Raw genomic sequence first — 21634 nt, 5'->3', positions numbered from 1 at the left:
TTTTTCCACTCACAAGGTCACTACTTCATCCCCACAGTCACGTCTGCAACCTTTCCCTAACACATTGCATGCAAATTACTGATGCTCTTCTCGTACTGAGAGGCCTGGACACGATGAGGATATTTTTGGTGCTGAGCCCTCAACAAAGACATGGTGAACTGCTCACTTCAGGGTGGGGCTGACATAAATATGCTTTTGTCTTTTCCTGCAGCCTCCTGATGAAAAGGAAACTCTTCCTCTACAATTTCAAGAACCTGCGCTGGGCCAAGGGCCGGCGTGAAACCTACCTCTGCTATGTTGTAAAGCGCCGTGACAGTGCCACGTCGTGCTCCCTGGACTTTGGATACCTGCGCAATAAGGTACAGGGAACACCTTGGCATCCTGTTCTTATATCCAGCACCTTATTTGCTGAGGCAGCTCCCCTGGGGCAGAAAGGAAAGGAGGGCTGCAACAGCAACAGAGGCACTGGCACACGTGTCCACAGGCATGGACACTGCACCATTACATACTATTTGGGGGATGCAGCTTCCAGGTAAACCTGTACTTTATGCTACTTCCAAGTGTATTACCACCAAGACATCCATCCTCCCTGCTGCTTTACCAGTCTACCTACTTTTCTACTTAGCTCCCACCCATTCCTCTTGTTGTACGTCCCTACACAGCAGTGTGCCCCTGTGCTTTTCCACTTATGTACCACTGTGCCTTCTACCTCTGGCACCGACCCTATCATAGAATCATAGAATCATTCAGGTTGGAAAAGACCCTTGAGATCATCAAGTCAACCCTGCTCTACACGGTTCTCCCCTACACCATATCCCCCAATACCGCATCTAAATGACTCTTAAACACATTCAGGGATGGTGACTCAACTCCCTCCCTGGGCAGCCCATTCCAGTGTCTGACCACTCTTTCTGTGAAGAATTTTTTCCAAATGTCCATTATAGACCTACCCTGTTGCAGCTTGAAGCCATTCCCTCTTGTTCTATCACTAATTACCTGTGAGAAGAGACCAGCACCGACCTCTCTATAATGCCCTTTCAAGCAGTTGTAGAGAGGGATGAGGTCTCCCCTCAGCCTCCTCTTCCTCAAAAATGACCTACTCCCCACTTTGTTTCTTCTCACACACCATCCACTTCATACCTCCCTCCTCATCTCTCTTACATCCTTACACCTACCTCACACCTTGCTCGTTTCCCTCTTTCATCAAGATGGGCTGTCATGTGGAGGTGCTCTTCCTGCGCTACATCTCAGCCTGGGACCTGGACCCTGGCCGCTGCTACCGTATCACCTGGTTCACATCCTGGAGCCCCTGTTACGACTGTGCCCGACATGTGGCTGACTTCCTGCGCGCCTACCCCAACCTGACCCTCCGCATCTTCACAGCACGCCTCTACTTCTGTGAGGACCGTAAGGCAGAGCCTGAAGGGCTGAGGCGCCTGCACAGGGCAGGGGCCCAAATTGCCATCATGACCTTCAAAGGTGAGATGTGCAGGCAAGAAAGAGGTGACGGAAACCTATGGGGGGTAGGGAGACCCAGGAGGGTGGGAGAAGCTAGGACAAGAAGCCAGAGAAGATGATGGCAGAATGTGATGATTTAGTGATCCTAGGAGAGGTCAGTGTCCTGTCTGGAGCAGTCTTGAGCATTCTGTTAACTCCCCTGTGCCTTGCACAGATTACTTCTACTGCTGGAACACGTTTGTGGAGAACAGGGAAAAGACATTCAAAGCCTGGGAGGGGCTTCATGAAAACTCTGTCCATCTGTCCAGGAAACTTCGACGGATCCTCCTGGTGAGGGCCAATTCTCCTTCTCCTCCCAATGCTTCTTCCCCTCAGCTTCTTCCTCTCTTCCTCACTGTAGTTCCTCTCTGCTCTTGCTGCCCATCCTTGCCATCTGCCATTTCATTCATTCCTGTGTCCTCACCTTTCATGTCCCTCATGCCTGTCTCTCCCAACTTCCTTCACATCTCCTCTCCTCATTCTCTTCCCCTTCTTCCGCCTCTCATCCCATCTCCTGCCATTCCTTCCTCCTTCTGCATCTTCCTGCTCACATGAAATTCATAGATCACTGCTGAAATTCACTGCTCATAGATTCCTGCTCACATGAAAACTGACCTACCATTTTTATTTTGTCCTGCAGCCACTGTACGAAGTAGATGATTTACGAGATGCCTTTAAAACTCTGGGACTTTGAAGTTAAAATCATCAGCAATCAGAAGATTTCACAAACACTTGTTCTTTGATTTCCAACTTTCTCCCTTACAACAGCTCTTTCTCTTCTTCCCTCTTTACATGTCTCTTCCTTCCAGCCCTGTGTCTAGAGATAAGACTATCCTTACTTTTTCATTTCCAAGGAGAATTAGGCTGATCTTCTGAAGACACATTCCCCAGACTCACACCTCATCCATTGCTAGCTGGGAATAGCCAGAACTGCAGTGACATTGCCACAGAGCCATTTGCCTTTCCTCAGTCACTACAGAGCTAATTCAGGTGGTCCACTAAATGGAGTTCTGGGTTTAGCCTTGCCCAGTTGGAAGCAGACAGCATGCAAAGCTGTTTGTGTGACCATGTTCTCACTGTCTCCACACTGCTCTGCACATTCCATGAGGGTTTTGGGGACCACATCTCGTGGCTCTTAGAGCTGCACTATGCTGAACTGCTCTGTGTCCTCCCCTGTTGTCCTCCCGGATGTGGGTAGGAAGTTGAAAACTATCACCATTTAAGTGGTATAACCTATGTCCTAAGAGCAAAATTGGTCAGTTATTGGAAAGCTTGTCTGAGACTACTGACATGAGTCCTGGACAACTCAGGTAGCTTAGCTTGAAACCCTGACTTGAAGCCATCAGGTCTTCTAAGTGGATTGTGTGCAGGCCCAGGCCCTGCAGTGCCTCCTGCCCAGAAAGGAGGGAGCTTCAGTAGCTGTAGGTCCAGGTTTTATGAACTAGGAGAGGTTGAAACTAGACAATAAAAGCCTATAATGAAATCAGAATACTTGCTGGCCAACTTTTTTAAGTGCAAACTGCAATTCTGGGTGTCCAGCAAGACATTTCCCATACAGAAATAGGAAGTCCACTCAACTCCTACAACTCCTATTAACTGTGTTGAGAGCCATTGCAGCTCAAGGCCAGTACCGATTGGTGTGTGGACCTCCCACTAGCCAGGAAAGGAGTGACCAAAGCACTTCACCACAGCAACATTTTTCCAGCATACATCTACTGGAAAACACACTTCATTTCCACATTGTACTGTCCCTCAGACTTAATTTCTCATTTATGTAGGTTGAGGTTATGTCTTTATAGGTGGTATATTGGCATCCACACCAGCCACCATCTGTTTCTTGCCATACCTCAGGAAGGAGCACCACAGTTGTTACTACTGGAGTACTTTTTACCTATTGAGCATTTCCTCCTAGATCAGTCCTGCAATAACGTTCCCTCCCTAGCCAACTGTCCTGTGCTGGAGGCACCCTTAACAGTCCCACAGTCTCCTATTACTTCAGGCCTTTTACTGCCCATAATACGGTTAGATATGGCCAGTTGGTGACTGTACTGAGAGCTGACCAGAAAAAACACCTGGCATGTGCAAAGCTATACAGCCTGTAGATAGATATCTTTTATAAGGAGCAAAATCAAAGCATCGTCCTACCTGGCAATCACTGTGTTTCCGCTAGGGGACCTCATCAGCACCTGGTCTCGTGGACACAGCCTTTACCAAGATGAAGACATCGGTTCATAGTACATGCCTATTCACCACCACCTTCCTACTACCTAAATTACAGACAGATTGTCCTCTGCAGTCTAACCTCTTGAGGATTTGCCAAGGCCAAGTGTGTCCCACAATCTGGGCGTGCTCTGTCATTTCCTTCATGATGGCTGTGAGTTCCCTACTCCATCCTGTTCCTCTTTCTGGGTAAGGCTGAAGGCTCCTGTGTTTGTCTTCAGAAAACCTCCTCTGGTGATAGGCCAGCTGCAGAAGGACAGCAGAGAAGCTTGCTCCCACGGTGCCTCCTCCTGCTAGGAGAGCTCATAACTGGGCATCATAAGCTTCCTATAACTTCCAGGTCCTGAGGCACTCTCAGCTTGAGGACTTTCCTCCAGGAATAGCAATGGGAGTTCTTTGCAAAGCATTAATTTGCAAGCATGGTGCTGTATATTTGTTTGACACAGTGCATATTATTTATATAAATAAAGGTCTTAACAAATAAGCATCTGGTTTTGTAATTATTTTGGTACCACATGGGTGAGGGAAGTAAAAGTTGACGCAAAGGATTGACGTGTCATGTACCCTTTCTGATTTCTGGAGAGACAACCTGTCACTGTCCTATTAAACTGTCTTTATCTTTTTCCCTTGTAACTTTGAAGTTGTTGACTGTCATCCAGAAGATCAAGATGTATTAAATGTTCAGGCAACAAATACTTTGGAAATCCTATCAAAAATATGGGTTGTAAATGCTAAAGTTGTTCAAGGTGCTTCCTTCATTGATTACGGAACTATTGTCTCCATTCGTGACTCATAATTGACCAAAGTGGACACAGAAGAAGTGCTGACTCAACATACCTCACAAAACAAGAAGAGAAGCAGAGATAGAAAAAGGAATTCCTACTGTCTTCCTACTTTTGGTAGGCCTGTACAACACTGTTATCCTCCTGAGTGAAATTGTTGGAGAGCTACTAGAAAAAGTAGCATTTTGTAAAAAAGCAGTTGAGACACCAGCTTTTGCTTCAATGCTGTCAAACACTGAGTAGAAGATACCTGTTGAAACACGACAGTTAGTGACGTTATACAACTGGAGAATAAATGCAATGAGTAAATGCAAAGAAACACACTGGATTCAGAATACATCCTAGGTTGCTTCATCTGAATCTAAGGCAGATTAAATTCAGACTGGACAGTTTAGCTAATCCATGTGATTTAGCTATAGGAATTTAGCTCTCCTGCTATAGCCATCCTTTTTAACTGCACTTTCTCTGTTCTCAAATACCAATTCTTATTATTTGTTACAAGGTACACTTTGAATTGGCATTATTAATTAATTCAGCCTCAAATGCATTGGGTGTCTCTGCCAAGAATAACTCCCTGGAGGATGACTGTTGTGTAGTAACATTACTTTTTCAACCTAATATTCTTTTACTTGCTTTGTAGACTCTGTATATAGGGAACATTTCACTATTGCTTATGTACTCTTGAGTACCACTTATGTTTACAGCCTATCCCACGTGGAGACGGGAAAACCCCCAGTCTCACTTGGTCCAACACCCCATGTCTTGCAGCAATGAAGAAGGCACAGGCGCACCCGAAGAACTGTACAGCTGCTGCCCCAAGCCGTGCTTTCCACGGGTGTGCTTGCCTCCCCTTTCTCTCGTGACTCACACCCTAAGGACTACAGCCGCAATTAATGTCAGGACACAAAAGATTCCCAGCAAGTCTGGCACGAGCATGAGCTCTCACCAGGCCTGCCCCCATGACTGGGTGTGTAATGTTTCATGTGCTTTTTGCATGCTCAAGCTTTATATGGCTTTACTGTAAGCACACCCTCACGAGGCCCAGGGGCTGCTGGAAACCGTTCTTCCCACAGGCTGGGGGTAGCCCCTTCATCCTCACTGAAGCTCACCCTGTGTGTCTCTGCAGGCAGCCACCAGCATGACTGTTTGGCAATCAGACCCTTGGGATGCATCCAGTCTTACGACAACCAACATGTCTTTTATGGCCCCAGGGGCTGTGATACAGAGGCCACCTGCTCTGTGAAAGCTCCAACTGCAGCGGAGCGAGGTACGGGGTCGGTCTTTGATAACAAAGGAAACAGGATAAACAAGGGATGGGGTGGTTATTGGTACAGTATGGAAAACTGGGCATGGCTGCCATCTCCTGGTGCACAGGGGTGTTTGGCACCCTTCACGAGGAGGATGGCTGGAGGGATATTGTTCCTCGCTGCAAACGGTTCCCGCAGTCCAGCTCTCAGCAACCCCCAGAACATGCCCATTGAAGAGCAGGACGCTGACATCATTCCCACAGCTGCACACAGCATTACTCCGGGTCAGTACACAGTGTCCTTGGACATCACATTGCAATAATCAGAAACAGATTACCACTAAACAATGCAAAGACATGCTCCAGGCCCTTACAAAAGGGATTGTCAAAGCACATCTCCCCCCCTGCTTGCTCTCTCTCCCTCTCCCGCATGCTGGTACTTGGAAACCAGGACAGAAAGAGGCTTCAGGGTCATGAAGTCCAGTCCTCTGCTACTTGCCCCTTCAGGGGTTTTTAGCCTATATGTATTCGTGTACAACATCGTCCTCTAGCCCAAGTAGTTTTTTTCTTCCCTCCCTGGTGCTGACCCTTTGGTGTTTCTATGAGCATAAATTTCATTATTTAATCACATACATGTTAAAAACTTGTGGCGATGGAAATCGGATTTGGTTCGCAGAAGAAACGTGGAGGGGTTTGGCACAGAAGATATCACTTGTTCTGACAGCACCAGGAGGGATAAGCAGAGCCTCTGAAGGGGAAGGAGAAAGCGGGTTGCTGCCGGAGCAGAGGTCAGAGCAGAAGGGTAGGTGCCGAAGTGTGGCAAGTACTTTGAAGGCTGCCTTTGGCTTTCAAATCTCACGTACACTTTTGTGATAGGCAGGTTTCCCTTCAGGCTTCCAAACCAGCATAAGGTATAGCTAAAACACCATTGTTGCTGCTGTTGTTGTCATTATTATTATTAAGCTTACTGTTTGAAGGACTGATGTGTCTTTCGAAGGTGGGGGGCCAATATTGAGAGAAGCAATCCTCCTGCCTACAAAGGGCCTGTCTCCTCACATGGGTGAGTACACCCAGGTTCCAGGACAGGGAGGATGTTGATGTCTCCATGCTATAATCTTGTTATTAATTACAGTTAGGAACTAGCCTACTCTACAAGCTGGAACAACGCTTTTACCAGTCCAGAGGGACAGAAGATGATAGTAGACCTCTTCTGCGGTTACCTCTATAGGCTAGCAGTGTGGTAGACCCATCTCTAGGCCCTTACGTGGCAGTAAGAGCACAGCAGGGCTACAGCAGATTCCAAATTCACTCTGGCAGCTAAAACTGGTGTAAAAAACTTCACTGGGCTGACTTTGAACCGTCAAGCTTACAATTGAACCAGGGAAAATTTGTCCTTCTGCCTTCAATGGGAAAGGGCTGAGCCTTCCATGAAGAATCATGCACTCCGGCTAATTCATTAAAATCAGTCCATGCACTTCAGTTAATTCAGGCACTTCTGTGCAGCTGAATGACTTGGTAATGCCAAAAGCTGACAGTAGTAGTAGTAGAACTGACCCATGAAAAGGATGGGGATGCCAGAGATCTCTGCCTCATTACTCCCCGGTGCTCAGCTGTAGCAAGAAACTAACCCCAGCCAGATACGTCTGGGAGAGGCAGGGGCACCAGCCTGGGGCAGTGTTCATTTCAGAGCACAGGTTCAACCAGGACTATTGCACCATCGCTCATGCTGCCCTGTTCATAATTTCTGCTTTATCACATATCCTCTTGCTCCCTTAGTGATAGTCCTACACATTACAGGAGCATCACCATTGCAAAGTTCTTGCCTAATGGACTAGGATTGCTGCTGAGCAATGGGCACCCCTCTGATCCAGACTCACTTGTACTGGGGCAGGGCCACAGGACCCTGATCACACTCCAGCTGGAGTTGTTACAGCCTCCATAAAGTGCTGTTTCTGCTTTCAGCTGTCTCTAAGATCCTGTTTCATTTGATCTCCCAGAATGGCAGTGTAGCTTCTTATGCTTCAGAAACGGCTACTGAATACTCAGAAACCACATTTGGCCTAGGAAGAACTGAAGAGAGCTGGATCCTGGGAGTGTGTCAGGAGAGAAGCGTTTTATCTTCTCACTTTGTTCTTCTCTTCCCTAGCATTTCACTTTCAGGAACCCATTGTTGCTGTGTTTCTTTTTTGGGACTTCTAGCAAGACTGATTAGCCCTTCTGAGAAGGAGGAACAAACAAACAAGAAGTTGGACAGAGAACCAGGTAATTACAGGGGACAACATTTCTTTTGGGAATAAGAGTCAGAGAGTCAAAACTATAACTCTACAGAGCTGAAAAGGGCCAGCAATGTGCCCTTGTGGCCAAGAAGGCCAATGACATTCTGGGGTGCATCAAGAAGAGTGTGGCCAGCAGGTCGAGGGAGGTCATCCTCCCCCTCTGCTCTGCCCTGGTGAGGCCCCATCTGGAGCACTGTGTCCAGTTCTGGGCTCCCAAGTTCAAGAAGGACAGGGAACTGCTGGAGAGGGTACAGCAAAGGGCTACAAAGATGGTCAGGGGACTAGAACATCGCTCTTCTGAGGAAAGGCTGAGGGACTTGGGTCTTTTTAGTCTGGAGAAGACTGAGGGGGGATCTGATCAATGCCTATAAACACTTAAAGGGAGGGTGTCAAGAGGATGGGGACAGTCTTTTTCAGTGGTGCCCAGTGACAGGACAAGAGGTAACAGGCACAAACTTGAACATAGGAAGTTCCATCTAAGCATGAGGAGGAACTTCTTTACTTTGAGGGTGGCAGAGCCCTGGAACAGGCTGCCCAGGGAGGTGGTGGAGTCTCTGTCTCTGGAGACATTCAAAACCCACTTGGACATGTTCCTGTGCAACCTGCTCTGGGTGGACCTGCTTTGGCAGGGGGGTCGGACTAGATGATCTCCAGAGGTCCCTTCCAACCCCATAGCATTCTGTGATTCTGTGATAAACCAGCACATCCCTGTGCAGGCAACTACTGCTCCCTGAGGAGCCAGTGGATACTTGCCAATATTGCTTTGAGACAGGATGATGAAACAGGAGTAAGCACAACAGCTAGCAGGATGTCTGTCCAAAACTCATCAGGCTGCATACCCATCTCATATTCTTGCTAGTACTGACCTACTGTTTCAATCCCCAAGGCATTCCTCACAACCCAAAGAGAATCACACCTACTGCACCACCTGTTTGAGGGAAGCTGCGCTGGGTAATGCTGCACAGACCCACGTTAAATGAAACTGAGGAGCCTGGTGAGATCTCGTTTTCTTCTTCCTTCATCGATCATTTTGTCCTCTGTTTTTCTCCTGTATGTCCCAGCTTCTCCCTTGCTTTTCTCCCTTGGCCACCACCCTACCCTCATTCAGGGCTCTCTGGCCTGGGGCTAAACAGATGAGCATTAGCTGAAGTTCAAAGCGAGAATAGGGCACCTCTTGGTGTGCCAGGAATAACCCCTCTGTCCTGCAGTAAAGGCACTGTCCTCTACCTTGCCTGCAGGAAAACTATTTCATGGTAATAGTTCACTGAGATGGGCCTTGGACTGCCAGGAACAAAGTTGGAGGATTCACAGCAGGGTCTGTACTCATCCGCAGATGATACTGCAGGAAAAAGCAATTAATTTGGAGCAGGTTACCATATTGCTGTTATAGGATTAAGATTAACTTTGGGCTGGTCTCTTCCTTACTAGACTCCAGGTCCTTTCTCATGTAGAACAATGTGGTTGACGCAGCCCTAACTTCTGGACTATCTAACCCCCTCCACCTAGTCCTACTTACAGAAGGCTCCTGTTCTCATTCTCAGGTCTTCTCAAACTAAGTCTCTCCCATTAACTCACCTTCCCCTCCTAATTCAAAATCACATCTCATTTAGCCTCCAGGCAACGTCATCAACCTGTTCCAAAGACCTGGGCCATCCAACATGCCATCTTCCTCCGGAGAGTTGGAGTTCTGGGTACACTGAGCTCCCACGTTTCCAAGGTCAAGGTCTGACCACATATTTATTCTAAGGTGTAGAAACATAGCGACACTTGCCATCATTTTTAGATTATTTCATGTGAACTAGCAATGTGTCAGTAATTTCTACACTGTTATGGGTAAAGCCTTCTCTGTGTGCTGCTAAGGTGGAAGCAAGATTCTATGGTGCTTAAGTATTTATAGCAAGACCCATGGATGGGTCTTCAGGTCTTGCAGATTTTCTTTAGGGTTTCTATTTTGTGCTGGCCATGGACACTACATATTGTTCTACAGCTTTGTGCTGTTGTACTTTCTAGATTCTCAGATGTGACTCCGCTAACTTTTGCAGCATAATGAAGTTTCAAGGCAAGACGCAAATGAAGATGTTTGAAGATATATACATTGATCAGGCTCAAATACAGTTTCCGCATTCTACATGAGACCAGTCACTTAGAAGTTATGTTGCTGAATGGTTATGGACCCCAGTGTTCTCAACTACATGTTGATCAAGTCATTTGATTTCTCCCCAAGGAAACAAAGAGTTAACACTAGAATGACCAGAAAGAAGGCATGTGACATCCAGCCTGGGGATCTGGACAGGAGGAAGAAAACTTTAGCCACTACATTGCTTGGAGTAATTTTATTTGGTTAATGTAGTAGACACTCCCCAGCCAGCTGCACTCAGCGTTATATACTCTCTCAGACAGCAGGGGCTGGAGCTGCTTCCTCAGTCTGCAGCTTTTCTGCCTGGCTTGACTGTCTGCTAAACTTCTGGAGACTTTGGCGTGGCCAAGAGATGCTATAAGCATTAATCAACTAGAAGAGATAGGCATGTTTCCCACCAACCCCTGCTTTATTCTTCAAATAATCATTTGTGCCTGCATGTTGCAGATCCCAGCAGCAGCACATTCCCCAGTGGGATCACACAATGGGCCTCCTGCTTGGAGGGGTTGGGAATCACGAAACATGGAGTTCCCAACAGGATTCATTGAGATGTTTTGCATTATTTGCAGTGAAAACTGAAAAGTGCTGCAAGGCTCAACACACCTGTATCTTCTTTTTGCCTTCTGCCTGTAGAGATAGCTCAGAGCTTTCAATATCTGCTACTTTGCTGATCCACTCAGTGCTTCCAGCTGGAAAAGCTGAGATATTTTACTGTGTTCCCCCAGTTTGCAAGGAACAGCTGGGACTCCAGAGTGTGGAATTACAAGGGAAGGGTATGTGCCCAGGAACTGAACAAGAAAAGCTAAGTTTCCACAGCTTAACAGACAACTGACTTTTTCCATTTTATTCTGTTGCTTCTACAGTCATAAAAACAGGGAGAATAAAACCTTAAAATGAAGCAATATAATCCTTACTAATATAATTATATTATATTGTAATAAAAGTAGTAATATAATATTATTACCTAAATACTAATGGCATGAAGTATTCTGAAACATACACACATAGCCAGAAAAGTTATCTTCATAAGAAATTCTCAAGACGAGAGTGCATTGCTCTGATTACTTCTTTGAAACAGTCCAGAGCAGGAAAAATGTTAACTCACTGGCATCTCAAGAGGATGCTCACAGAATCTGATTGCAGAATAAGCAGACATGAAAGGTCTGATTGTGGGGCATGGTCCCCATCCCCATTGGACTCTCAGGAAGCCTTGTAAAGACCCAGAGCGCTGTGTCCTGGCTGCATCACCCAAACTTCCTGGTGGTTTCTCACATGCTGCATCTGCTGTGTCCAATGTGTAGCAATGACAGAGAATAAGAGTCTTCTCTGGTGACAGTATGAAGCTCACAGTTCAAGGCTGTAGTGGGGAAGACTCCCAGGGACTGGCTTTTCCAGTCTTGTAAATAATGCTATGATGCACAAAGTGAGCTTGAAAGCGTGCTGCTGATGCTTCTTATATTCAAAGCAATGGAGGAAGCCCCTAGCAGAAAGAAAGAAACATGAACATTAAAAATTAGATGCCAAAAACTTAAGTTGTCTCTTCAACATGACCCAGAGTTTGAAAATACAGCATCTACTCATACAGATCAATCTGATCAACCTTCAGCATGTCACATAATCTCCCTTGGGACACAGCTTTCCAGACAACAGTGTCACACCTTGGAATTCATTGTGCTGAGTAAAGCCCTCCCAGAAAGACAGATCAGACCAGAAGCATTTAAAAGGTGGCAGACTGCGTAGCTGAATCCAGGGGATGTCGAGCTATATCCTATGGAAAGGCAGAATTTTGGGGGTTAGAAAGGCCTTCTAGAGGTCTCTAATCCAACAACGTGTTTGCAGCATGGATAACTCCAAAGCTAGATCAGGCAGCTCAGAGGAAAGTTCTCAGTGTCTCCAGGGATAGAGGTTTGACAGCCTCTCCGGGCACCTGTTCCAGTACAGCACCACTGTTGGGGGAGACTTTTTCCTTCTGTCCAATTGGATTTTCCCTTGTTGCAGCTTGTGCCTGTTGCCTCATTTTCCTTCTGTGCAGCTTTGAGGAGAGTTTGGCTCTGTCTTCACTGCCTTTATGTATTGGAAAACTGTGGTTAGATTCACTTAGATTTCTTTTCTTTAGGTATAACAAAGCCAGTTCCCTGAGCCTCTCCTTGTAGGGCAAGTGCTCCAGCACCCTGACCATTGCAGTGGTACTCTACCAAACCCTCTCTGGTTCCTCAGTGTCCTTCTTGTGCCAGGGAAGCCAGGACTTGGCACAACGGTCTGTATTTCTCCGGAGGATGTGCCTGGAGAACGAACTCTCCTCATTACACCTCTGCACTCAGGAGGTCTTGGTCTCCTGGCAATGGTCAATCAGACTTGTCTGAACACTGACAGTTAGTACAATGGCGCTGGGTGTTCACAAGGGCTGAGCACATAGACCTTCCCATTCCTTCTGTGGAGGGTTGGTGTCAGAACTACTGACAATGGGCCCTATTCACCTTCATTTTAGGGGTGGCTTGAGACAGCAAAGCAGTTGAGCAAGTTCCTGACTTTCTGCATGAGTGTCCAAGTGCAAGCTTCCCAGCCATCAGAACTCAACAAGGTTGCTAGGGACAGTGAGGGAGAGGTCATTTGTTAGCTGGCTCTTTAAAACCAAGACCTGAAGGGCATATTCCCTTGTACTGCTGCCCAGGGAACTGTGCTGAGTCAGCTGTAGTTTGTTAGTATTCACAAGCATTTAGCAGACAGCTCTCTTCAGCTCCCTGGTAAGCATTACATTATGCATTTGATTGTGTGTAAACTGATACATTATTCAATTTCAGACATTAGGAGACTCAGGAAGGCTGAAAGCCAAGGGAAAAATATTTCCTCAACAGTTACATTACATTAACTACTTTGTTAAATCAGCTGACTGACTGGATAATGCCACTGACTGCGTAACCTGCCACTTTAACGTCTTATTCCAACAGTTAGAATTAGAAAGGTCAGGTCCTGAGGTATTAAAAGACCTGTGTAAAGTTTGTAGTGGATGGAGCTGAAGTGAAGTCTACTGTTTACCTTTTCCTCAGTCAGATGCAAAACAAGGTGTTTATAGCATCCTACAAACAGGTTAGTTTCTATCCTTCTAGACTTTAAGTTCCTGTCTGTACTATGTAGTCCTGTGCATTCCTACCTCTATCTCCTGTCCATTCTGCTAGCCCCCATTCCACATCTAGGCTTGCCCCACCAACAGTAACTGATCCAGGAATTAACTCCAGTCTTGCTCTTCTGTCCTGCTCAGTAGACCACCTTCTCTTTCTTGTATAGTAAGACATCAGGCCATACAAATAACTTCTCCAGTTGTATGGCTTGCAAGAAATGGGGAATACAGATCTCAGTCATACGATACTCTTATGTGTAAGCTCTGATCCTGAAAGTGAATCCACCCATCTGGGCTTTTGAACTTACTCAGAAATTAAATAAAATCAGCAGCCCTGCCCTGAGAAGCAAAAGGAGTATACTTGAACCGTGTCTACACAGCCGAATGAGCTTTTGGGATCAAATATCTGCAGTAAGCTGCAAGTTAACAAATTTGTTGCTGATCTATGTAAAGGGTTGAAATAATTTACTCTTTCTTTAGTAAAAAAAAACCTGACACTACTTCTAAATCTCTGCTCTACTCCTGGCCACAAAGGCACAATGTGGCAGCATAGTCCTTGGCAATCTCTGGCCCTCTTGGCTCTCTGCTCATGCAGCATCAAGCCCATGTTTATTTTTCCTACTATCGTTTCTGCTGACACCATTGCCAGGATCCTCCCAACCTCCTTTCCCTGGGATTTTGTATTACTTTTCACTCTCACCATTCTCTTCAAATGCCTACTAACCGAAAGGATATGATAGAGCTCTATGCAATTCAGAAAGATGTATGAACTGAATCTCCAGGGCCAATATCCATCTTCTCCACGTTGGTATGCAACAAATGTTTTCCAGCAGTAACTGTAATCTGAGAAAAGAGATATCCAGTCACTCTTAATGAAAGGCATGCCCAGTTCTTTCTTCATTAATACATCAGTGAGTCACTTCTATCTCAGTAAGACAATGGTAAAGGGCAGGAGAAAGATATTAATCTGAGGGCATTCATGCACGAGACCAACAATGACTTGCAACTACACAAATGAGTTAGTGGAAAGGGGAACGAAAACTCTACAAATAGCAATATGTCTAAAAAGGGGAATTGCCAGAGATCACTATGGCGGCTTGGGCAACCCCTGTCACAGATAGCACATCAGGGAATAAAGCCAGAGCACGTTGTCCAAAGGAGAAGGGATCACCAAAGTGAGCGGCAGGCTGCTGCTTTGGGAGGGACGGAAGAGGAAAGTGGCCCATGCAATCAGGGCTGTTCAGGCATACCTTTTGGCAGCCCTGTGCTTGATCACAGCAGCTTTAGGTAGGACAATAAACTTTTTACTTCAGTCATTAATCTGATTTATCTCAGGGAAAACCATCAGTGAACACCCTAACATTTAGCATTTACATATTGATCTTAGCGTTGATAGGATGGCCAGAGCTTCTGTCACTGCTCTGGTGGTATAATCCCAGAGGCAGGTGCCCCAAGATAAGCAACGTCCTTTAAGTTTACATCTGACCTAGTAGATTTTGTAGTTGCACACTCCAGCAGTAAGTATCCAGACACGTATCCAAACATTCTTTTCTTCAAATGTACATTCTTTTCTGTGAGCTGCTTGTCTGGACTATTTTCACAGACAAACATCAACAGGCAAGCAAGATGTACATACAAAAAGACACACACGCAAGACGCAATTGTCCTCTATGTTGCATCATCTGAAAGTCTCCTTTAGATATGTCTCCTCTTTTCCAGCTATCAAGGGAAACCAAGTCCTTGCTGCAGCTGGCAAGCTGATCTGCACACATATGCTAGGAGGGACAGGTTCTATCTTACTGTCAGGATTTTTCACTGTATATAAAGGAGGCCTGGATGGCTAGAGAAAGACATAATTCTCCTTGTTCAGACTTGGCAAGAGGAAGTGACTGCGCTGGTTCTGCGGCTGTATGGGATTGAGGAAGAAATAAGACAGAAGAGAGTGGCATTTCTGTGCTCACTAGTCCTCCCCAATGCCAGCCATCACCACTATTACAAAGCATAATTGCTGAGAGTGCATGTGTTATGGTTTGAAGAACCCACAACAATTTATTGTCGTTTAGACAATTATTCTGTCACCCAATGACCCCTCCCCACCCAGGAGGGGGAATTGGGAAAAAACAAGAAAACCCAAGGGTTGAAATATAAACAGATTTCATAGAATAATACTAAATAATTAACATTAATAATACTAAAGAACCAATACTGATCCCAATACCAATATAAAACATACAAGGATTATATTCAGCCAATTGTATCAGTAGCAATCTGTGCATTCCCAGCAGTGAACAGCAAATGTCAGATGCTGTGAGTGCTACGGCTTCGGGAGGAAGGGAGGGTCTCAGCGGCCCAGTGCTGGGGCAAGAAGTTCCCGGGATCACAGCCATCATAGAAGAGAGGAAACTGCTGATCAAACTTTCTAATTTATATCAAATGTGACATTCATAGTATGAAATAACTCTGTTGGCCAGCTCGGGTCAAGTGCCTGAGTCTTGCTCCTCCTCATCCCCGCACCTGGCTAGCTTGAAAACACCGAGACCTTGAGACCCACATACCGCAGCTGGCTATAAAGTACATATTTTCACAAATTCAGACACTAGAGTCTTCTAAAAATGCAGTTTTCCCAAGCATTAGAAGAGTCCTTACTGAAAAGTAAAATTATTGAAAGACAAATTAATCCTGTGTCGCCCAAACCAGGACAGCACATAATCCCAGAATTTTCAATTCACGCTTAAACAAAGCCAAAGAGTAGCTGGGTTACCTGCAAGATTCATGATACGTATAATGACTCCATTCATTGCCAGGTTCTTGAGACCTTGCCGGTTACGCATATCCAGGTGCTTGAACAGCTTGGCTGCGTATATTTCCAAGGTCACATTGGGATGTGCCCTCAGGAACTCCAGAATTATTCTGGAGCATCTCCCACAGGGGGTAGTAGATAGGAACCAGGTGATAGAGCAAGAAACTGATGGCATGGCCTTGAAACAATTTTCCAAGAAGTTGACTTCAGCATGCTGGGCAGAACTGTTTGAGCACCAGCTCCTCCAGATGGTACCTCTGCTCCACCTGATTTCATACAGCAGGTACACCGCATTTGGATGTTGGTCTGGCAAATAATTTCTTATGAAGTCATCTGGATGTATCTTCCACCTGCGACAAAAATACCAGTAGCACTATGATCCCAGAACTTCAATGATGTTTGGTCCCATGGTGCGTTGCCTGCTCTCAACATCAGACAAGCCTCGCACTCTAAGCCTTGCCCATCACAAATTGAGCAGCTTGAGGAATGTTGCAGTCTAATGACCTAAATCTGGAATTTGATGAAGGCTACAGAATTATTCCCCTAGAGTGGCCCTGGTGAAACACCCACAGCACCTCCTTGACAGATGTTGGGAGGGTAAGCAACCCCATCACTACTCTGAGATCAGCACTTGTCTAAGTAGTGAGACAACTGGAAAGGAAGATCAGGGAAAGGGATGGTAAGAGGAAAACAAGGCACAAGGCTTCTTAGTTTTGCCTGTCTCTGGAAATTGCTATGGGGCCCAGCAGTACACGGTGATAGAACTGTATCCTTACCTTTGGTTGTTCTCTCTGGGTGCAGGACCTATATAGAAAAGATTTGCGAGGGGATAGTAGATCAGAAAACAAAATTTCCTCTACCCCTCCTGTCCTGCCCCCTTTCAGTCTATACACTCCCTGCCAAATCTCTTTTATCTAAAAGGGCTTAATAAGTAACCCCTGCACCGCAAGATAGCCACTCTGGGATGCAGCAGTGGTGGATTTCTACCTGGGAGCTAAACCTGTTGGTTGTTTAAACTATGCTGTACATGAACCCTTGCTCACTTTAACACATTAGGGTAGACTGTGATCTCACTGAAGTTTAACTTCACTGATTTCAGCTGTATTGCATCTGCTTTTCCCTGACTAATAAAGAGCAGAAATAAATCTCTTCTCCCTTTATATCTTCCAAACAACTTCTACTAGGCGATGCTGGAGTTATTTTCTTGTTGGTACTCATAATGTCAATCTAGACAAAAATATTTTCACAGCCAATGGTTCTTTCTTCTCTTAGTATGAAACTGTTTCAAAAGCTGAAAAAAATATCAGTGCCAAGGAAAAAATATCAGTGCAGAAAGGAGGGTGATTTCTGACTAATACCTATGGGGTGGCACCACAGACCAGCCTGATTATGTACATTTTGTCTCTCACGGTGGCAAAGAAGTTCAATCCCATGACTTATTCATCCCTTCCCAGCTGAGAGTCTAGATGAAAACAATTGCAGGTGATCAAGGCTAGTTATTTGTTTTGTAGAAGTCCATCCATAGCAAACTTAAGGATCTAAGAACCCTCATTTCATTGAAGAAAAAAATTAATTTATTTAGAACTAAGATACTAAAGGCATTTTTCCATAGCTCTTACCTCTTTAAGATGAGGAATTATGAAATATACACAGCAAAACTACATTACAGCAGGAATAAAATTGTCTTCCACATCAACAGAGAACTAATCAGCTCCTCACACAGCCTTATTGCACTGATTCCTTAAGAGGCAAGAGGCATTTTCTAATTGTTTATTGCATTGGAAACAAAATAGGTGAAAAAATAAGCCAAGTAATTTTCCCCATTCTTATTTGCCTTAGAGATCTCTTTCCACACTAAGAGGTCTTTTGGAATTTGAATTCTTCCTGCCTAATGCCACGTCAGGGTTAACAAAATGAGACATTAATATTTTGAAGCTGGACCTAAGACTCAAGATACAGTAATGCATTTGAAGAGATGGCACATACAAATCCACAAATGTCTCCTATATATCTTCATGTACCAACACACACATTTGTCTGTACTCACCAGTTGCTTAGATACAATTACTGTAAATATCTACACTGAATATAGAGAAACAGACCTGCTTTTCACATACATGTACCTACCTCTATCAGGGACAGCAGCCATGGATATTTCTGGATTTGTCTGTCCCATCTCGGGTGATGGATATCCTTTTATTAGTCTTACATTTGTTTCAGTTTCTGTTCCTGAAGACCGAACTTTGAATGCTTGTAGTGTTACTCATGGTGACTTGCTCTCATGCAAATAAACTACCCCACCAGGTGAAACTGAAAGCAAGATCCTGACAACAACAGACTGCAAAAGAGGGCGAGTCCCATTCAGAAGTGGATCTGGGGGTGTAGACAACGTTGCTTGCCAGAAGCTGGAACTAACAGGTGAGCCGTTTTTCTGCAGTGCAGAACAGAAATTATATCTCTTTATCACCACCAGCCCCAGAATAGGAGACCAACTCTCCTCCATTCACCCCGATGCACCAAGAGAGAAAGAGCAGACCCCGATGGAGAGGGAAACAAAAGCTTGTGATTTTATGGATCTCCAGCAGATGGTGATGGTTACCGCCTTTTCTCTTCTTGGGACCATTCTGTGGAGTTCCAAGAACCACTCATACCATACACCCTTGAACCTGAGTCCTCAAGTAAGCCAGGAAGACCCTCAGTATGTGTGAGGACACTTCTACAGCTACGGTCGGAGACCGGGCAAAATTCGCAAGCTAACTCTAAGCAAGCTGCCCAGGATCCAGGACGGCTATGGCAGCGGACAGCTTGTTGTGGGGGAATTTATGAAACTTCACAACAGAGAAGAGATCTGTACTCACATGGGCACCCTGAGAACAAGACCTGAGCAAGCTGGTGAGCATCTGCAAAAACTATTGGTCATGAGAAGTCAGTGATGTAAAAAGAACAGGCTTTTTCAAGTGCCCTGAGAAATCTGCTCAGCATTATGAACTGGACATCATCTTCCTGTGATCTGTTCTGTAACTCACAGCAGATGGAGCAAAAAATATTTCCAATTTAATCTGAAAAATGAGTGAAACAATGCTAGCTGCTGGAGAGAAGCTTTCCTCTGACTGACATACACAAAACCGGCTTGCAAGAGCAAAGGGATGACAAAAGATATCTTCTTATGGTTTAGCTAGAGATGACTGTGCCAAGTCAGTCTCTATCATTTACAGTTTCCTCTGCTTTTGAGACACAATTATTTTGTGGCCTGATGCAATCTGCAGAAATGGATCCTTGCTGGGCCATTGACCAGGAATGTGCTCTCCTTGAGGACAAAGCCATTGCCTTTCTCAATGCCAAGTCTGAGTTGGGATTGTAAAGCTGGGGAAGTGATTTATTTGTGTTCTCTTAGGCCAGCCCTCAATATTCTACTGTCAAAAATTACTCAGTTTCCTGCAAGGACAGAACGAACAGAAGTGAACACGAATGGTGGAGTACAGAGGGAGGAGGGATTCAGGCACTAGCAGGACCCTCTGTGAAGGAGAAGGCTAGTCATGGCAGGTTACCAGGCAGTGCAGCGCCGACACAGCATCTGCCTTCAGGGCCTCTTCTGCTGCAAGGTCACCCACTTCATGGCACAGAGTTGTTCCCTATTGGTTCCATTAGTTCGTACCTTAGGAAGAGCGAATGGCATCAACTCAGATGTGTTTCTGAGTTCATGGTTCATTCAGTAAGGCCAGAAATGCATTGATAGTATCTCTTCATTTCCTTCGCTCTGCACTAGATAGTTATGAATATGCAATTGCAAATTAGGCTTTGAGATGCTTAGCCTGATCTACAAGAAATGGCCTGATTTGCAGCAGTGCTTAGTAGTAGTAGTTCCTGGTATAAAACGAGCGATGTGCCACAGAAAGCAGGGAGAGAAAAAATGAATCTAACTAGAAGCAAAGAATTTGCAATGCTACGTTTCCAGGTGTCTCCAGGAAGCTGAATGTGCTCTATGAGATGGCGGAAAACCAAAAAGAAAAAAAAAAAAAAAATTTAAAAAAATGTCATTCTGCACTTCCTGGCAGCCTAATGTGAGGAGAAGAATCCCTTCCGAATCCAGCAGTTGGTTTAACCCTACAAAAATCAGAAAGACCAGGTTACCACACAAGTAAATATTCCTGCTTCTAGAAGAATTTCTACATCCTGTCTACAGGGATCAAATTTCAGTGCTTCAGAGGATGATGATAAACTCCAGACAGGACATATATCTGGGTGGGAAAACTCTACCTTGGCCTTTATGAATGAACGGCAGTAATCCAGCATGCCTTCACGTTGCTACAGGTCTGTAGCAAGGGTCATATATCTGGGTGGGCCCTCGTATTACTCAGACAGCTATGACCATCCTATTTTTTTCTATTTCTCATGCTGTCAATTATCTCCCCTTATAGAAATTGCTTAAGATAATGTTAGAGAGAAATGTGAAGGTGGTTTGTAATGCTGAGTTATTGGTAACATCTAAATATATCTCACCCACTTCAGCAAATGGATTTTTTTAAAAATAACCACCCATTCATATGCATACTTCCTGCACATAAATTAATTTTGGGGGAAAGTACACTGCAAAGGGCACACAGAACAGTGGACATACACTCACTCATGACTCCTTTAGCTACCAGGTTCCTTAGACCTTCACGATAATATTCCCTTTGGTGGTAGTAGAGCCATGCTGTGTATATATGACCAGATTCACTGGGAGTAATCATCTAAAAACCTCACCGTTTCTTCAGAATACTTTGCAGAGGGACTGCAGGATATACACTAGGTGATAGAGAGGTGGACGGAGCAACAGGGAGCTAGTTCCCTGCAGATGTCTCCCAGGAAACAGATTTCAGCATAACAATCCTTCAGCATGGTGGTATTACAGTGGTGGCGTCTACGGGATGTACTCCCCTGATTTATCTCACCGAGCCAGGTGTGTCTTGTGAGAAGAGGCACACAGTTTGCAATTTTTCTCAAAAGTCCTTTGGCTTATCCGACACTTGAAACCCAAGATGTACATCTGGTAACACCAACTCCAGCATTCCACTGAACAATTTTATTCAGCATTAAAACACAAATTTGGACTGAGGTAGAAGTCACAGAAATAGAAACATATGAAAGAAATCAGGAAATACAGGCTTTCTACCTGCTGATTCTCACCTCTTTCCAATAGATCATTCAGCCAGAGGAAAGCCTGTATTTCCTGTTTCCTTCCTTTGTCTGGAAGCAAGGGGGAAGGCAAAATTTAATTGTGACTAAAAGCTTGGGGTTCTTGTCACAGAGGTTCAGGGGTCTCCCGGACTTAATTTGTGAAGGTAAATTTTATGTTAGTTCAAGTGTTCTCCTGCTGGTACATTTGACAGTAAGAGGAAAATCCACTGTATGTTTGTTTGGATTTAATGGAGTTTTCTCAGTAGATGTCTATGGAAAGAAAAAACACACAGAGCCTTTTGAGATTTACTCTGTGAACTTCAAATTTAAAAAAGAGCTAAAGTGTGTCTCTGTGTGTATGAATATATATGTATGAGTACATACACACAAATATTTAC

General features: G+C 44.9%; 2 protein-coding genes across 2 annotated transcripts; one reads left to right on the top strand and one right to left on the bottom strand.

Moving 5' to 3' along the window:
- Positions 1-203: 203 nt before the first annotated feature.
- AICDA (activation induced cytidine deaminase) lies at positions 204-2191 on the top strand (the record flags this gene model as incomplete). Its single annotated transcript, XM_074155624.1, has 4 exons — positions 204-359; positions 1209-1479; positions 1673-1788; positions 2138-2191. Coding segments are annotated over 4 exons (597 nt in total), but the record flags the coding sequence as incomplete, so codon positions are not given.
- An 11601-nt stretch (positions 2192-13792) lies between these two features.
- LOC141467181 (C->U-editing enzyme APOBEC-1-like) lies at positions 13793-20704 on the bottom strand. Its single transcript, XM_074151618.1, has 6 exons — positions 20701-20704; positions 18204-18317; positions 16853-16880; positions 16038-16426; positions 13899-14119; positions 13793-13798 (listed from the first exon to the last, which is right to left on the bottom strand). The coding sequence occupies exons 1-6, from the start codon at positions 20702-20704 to the stop codon at positions 13793-13795; spliced, it is 762 nt and encodes a 253-aa protein (XP_074007719.1).
- Between the last annotated feature and the right edge of the window lie 930 nt (positions 20705-21634).

Source organism: Numenius arquata, chromosome 1, assembly GCF_964106895.1.
Source record: "Numenius arquata chromosome 1, bNumArq3.hap1.1, whole genome shotgun sequence".
Taxonomy (NCBI): domain Eukaryota; kingdom Metazoa; phylum Chordata; class Aves; order Charadriiformes; family Scolopacidae; genus Numenius; species Numenius arquata.
This window is presented reverse-complemented; position numbering and strand designations above follow the sequence as displayed.

Coding starts and splice junctions, on each gene's coding strand:
- LOC141467181 (XM_074151618.1), bottom strand. Junction 16,427..16,852: donor CCCAGAGAGAACAACCAAAG/GTAAGGATACAG, acceptor TTTTTGTCGCAG/GTGGAAGATACATCCAGATG. Junction 14,120..16,037: donor ACGTATCATGAATCTTGCAG/GTAACCCAGCTA, acceptor CTCTTTTCTCAG/ATTACAGTTACTGCTGGAAA.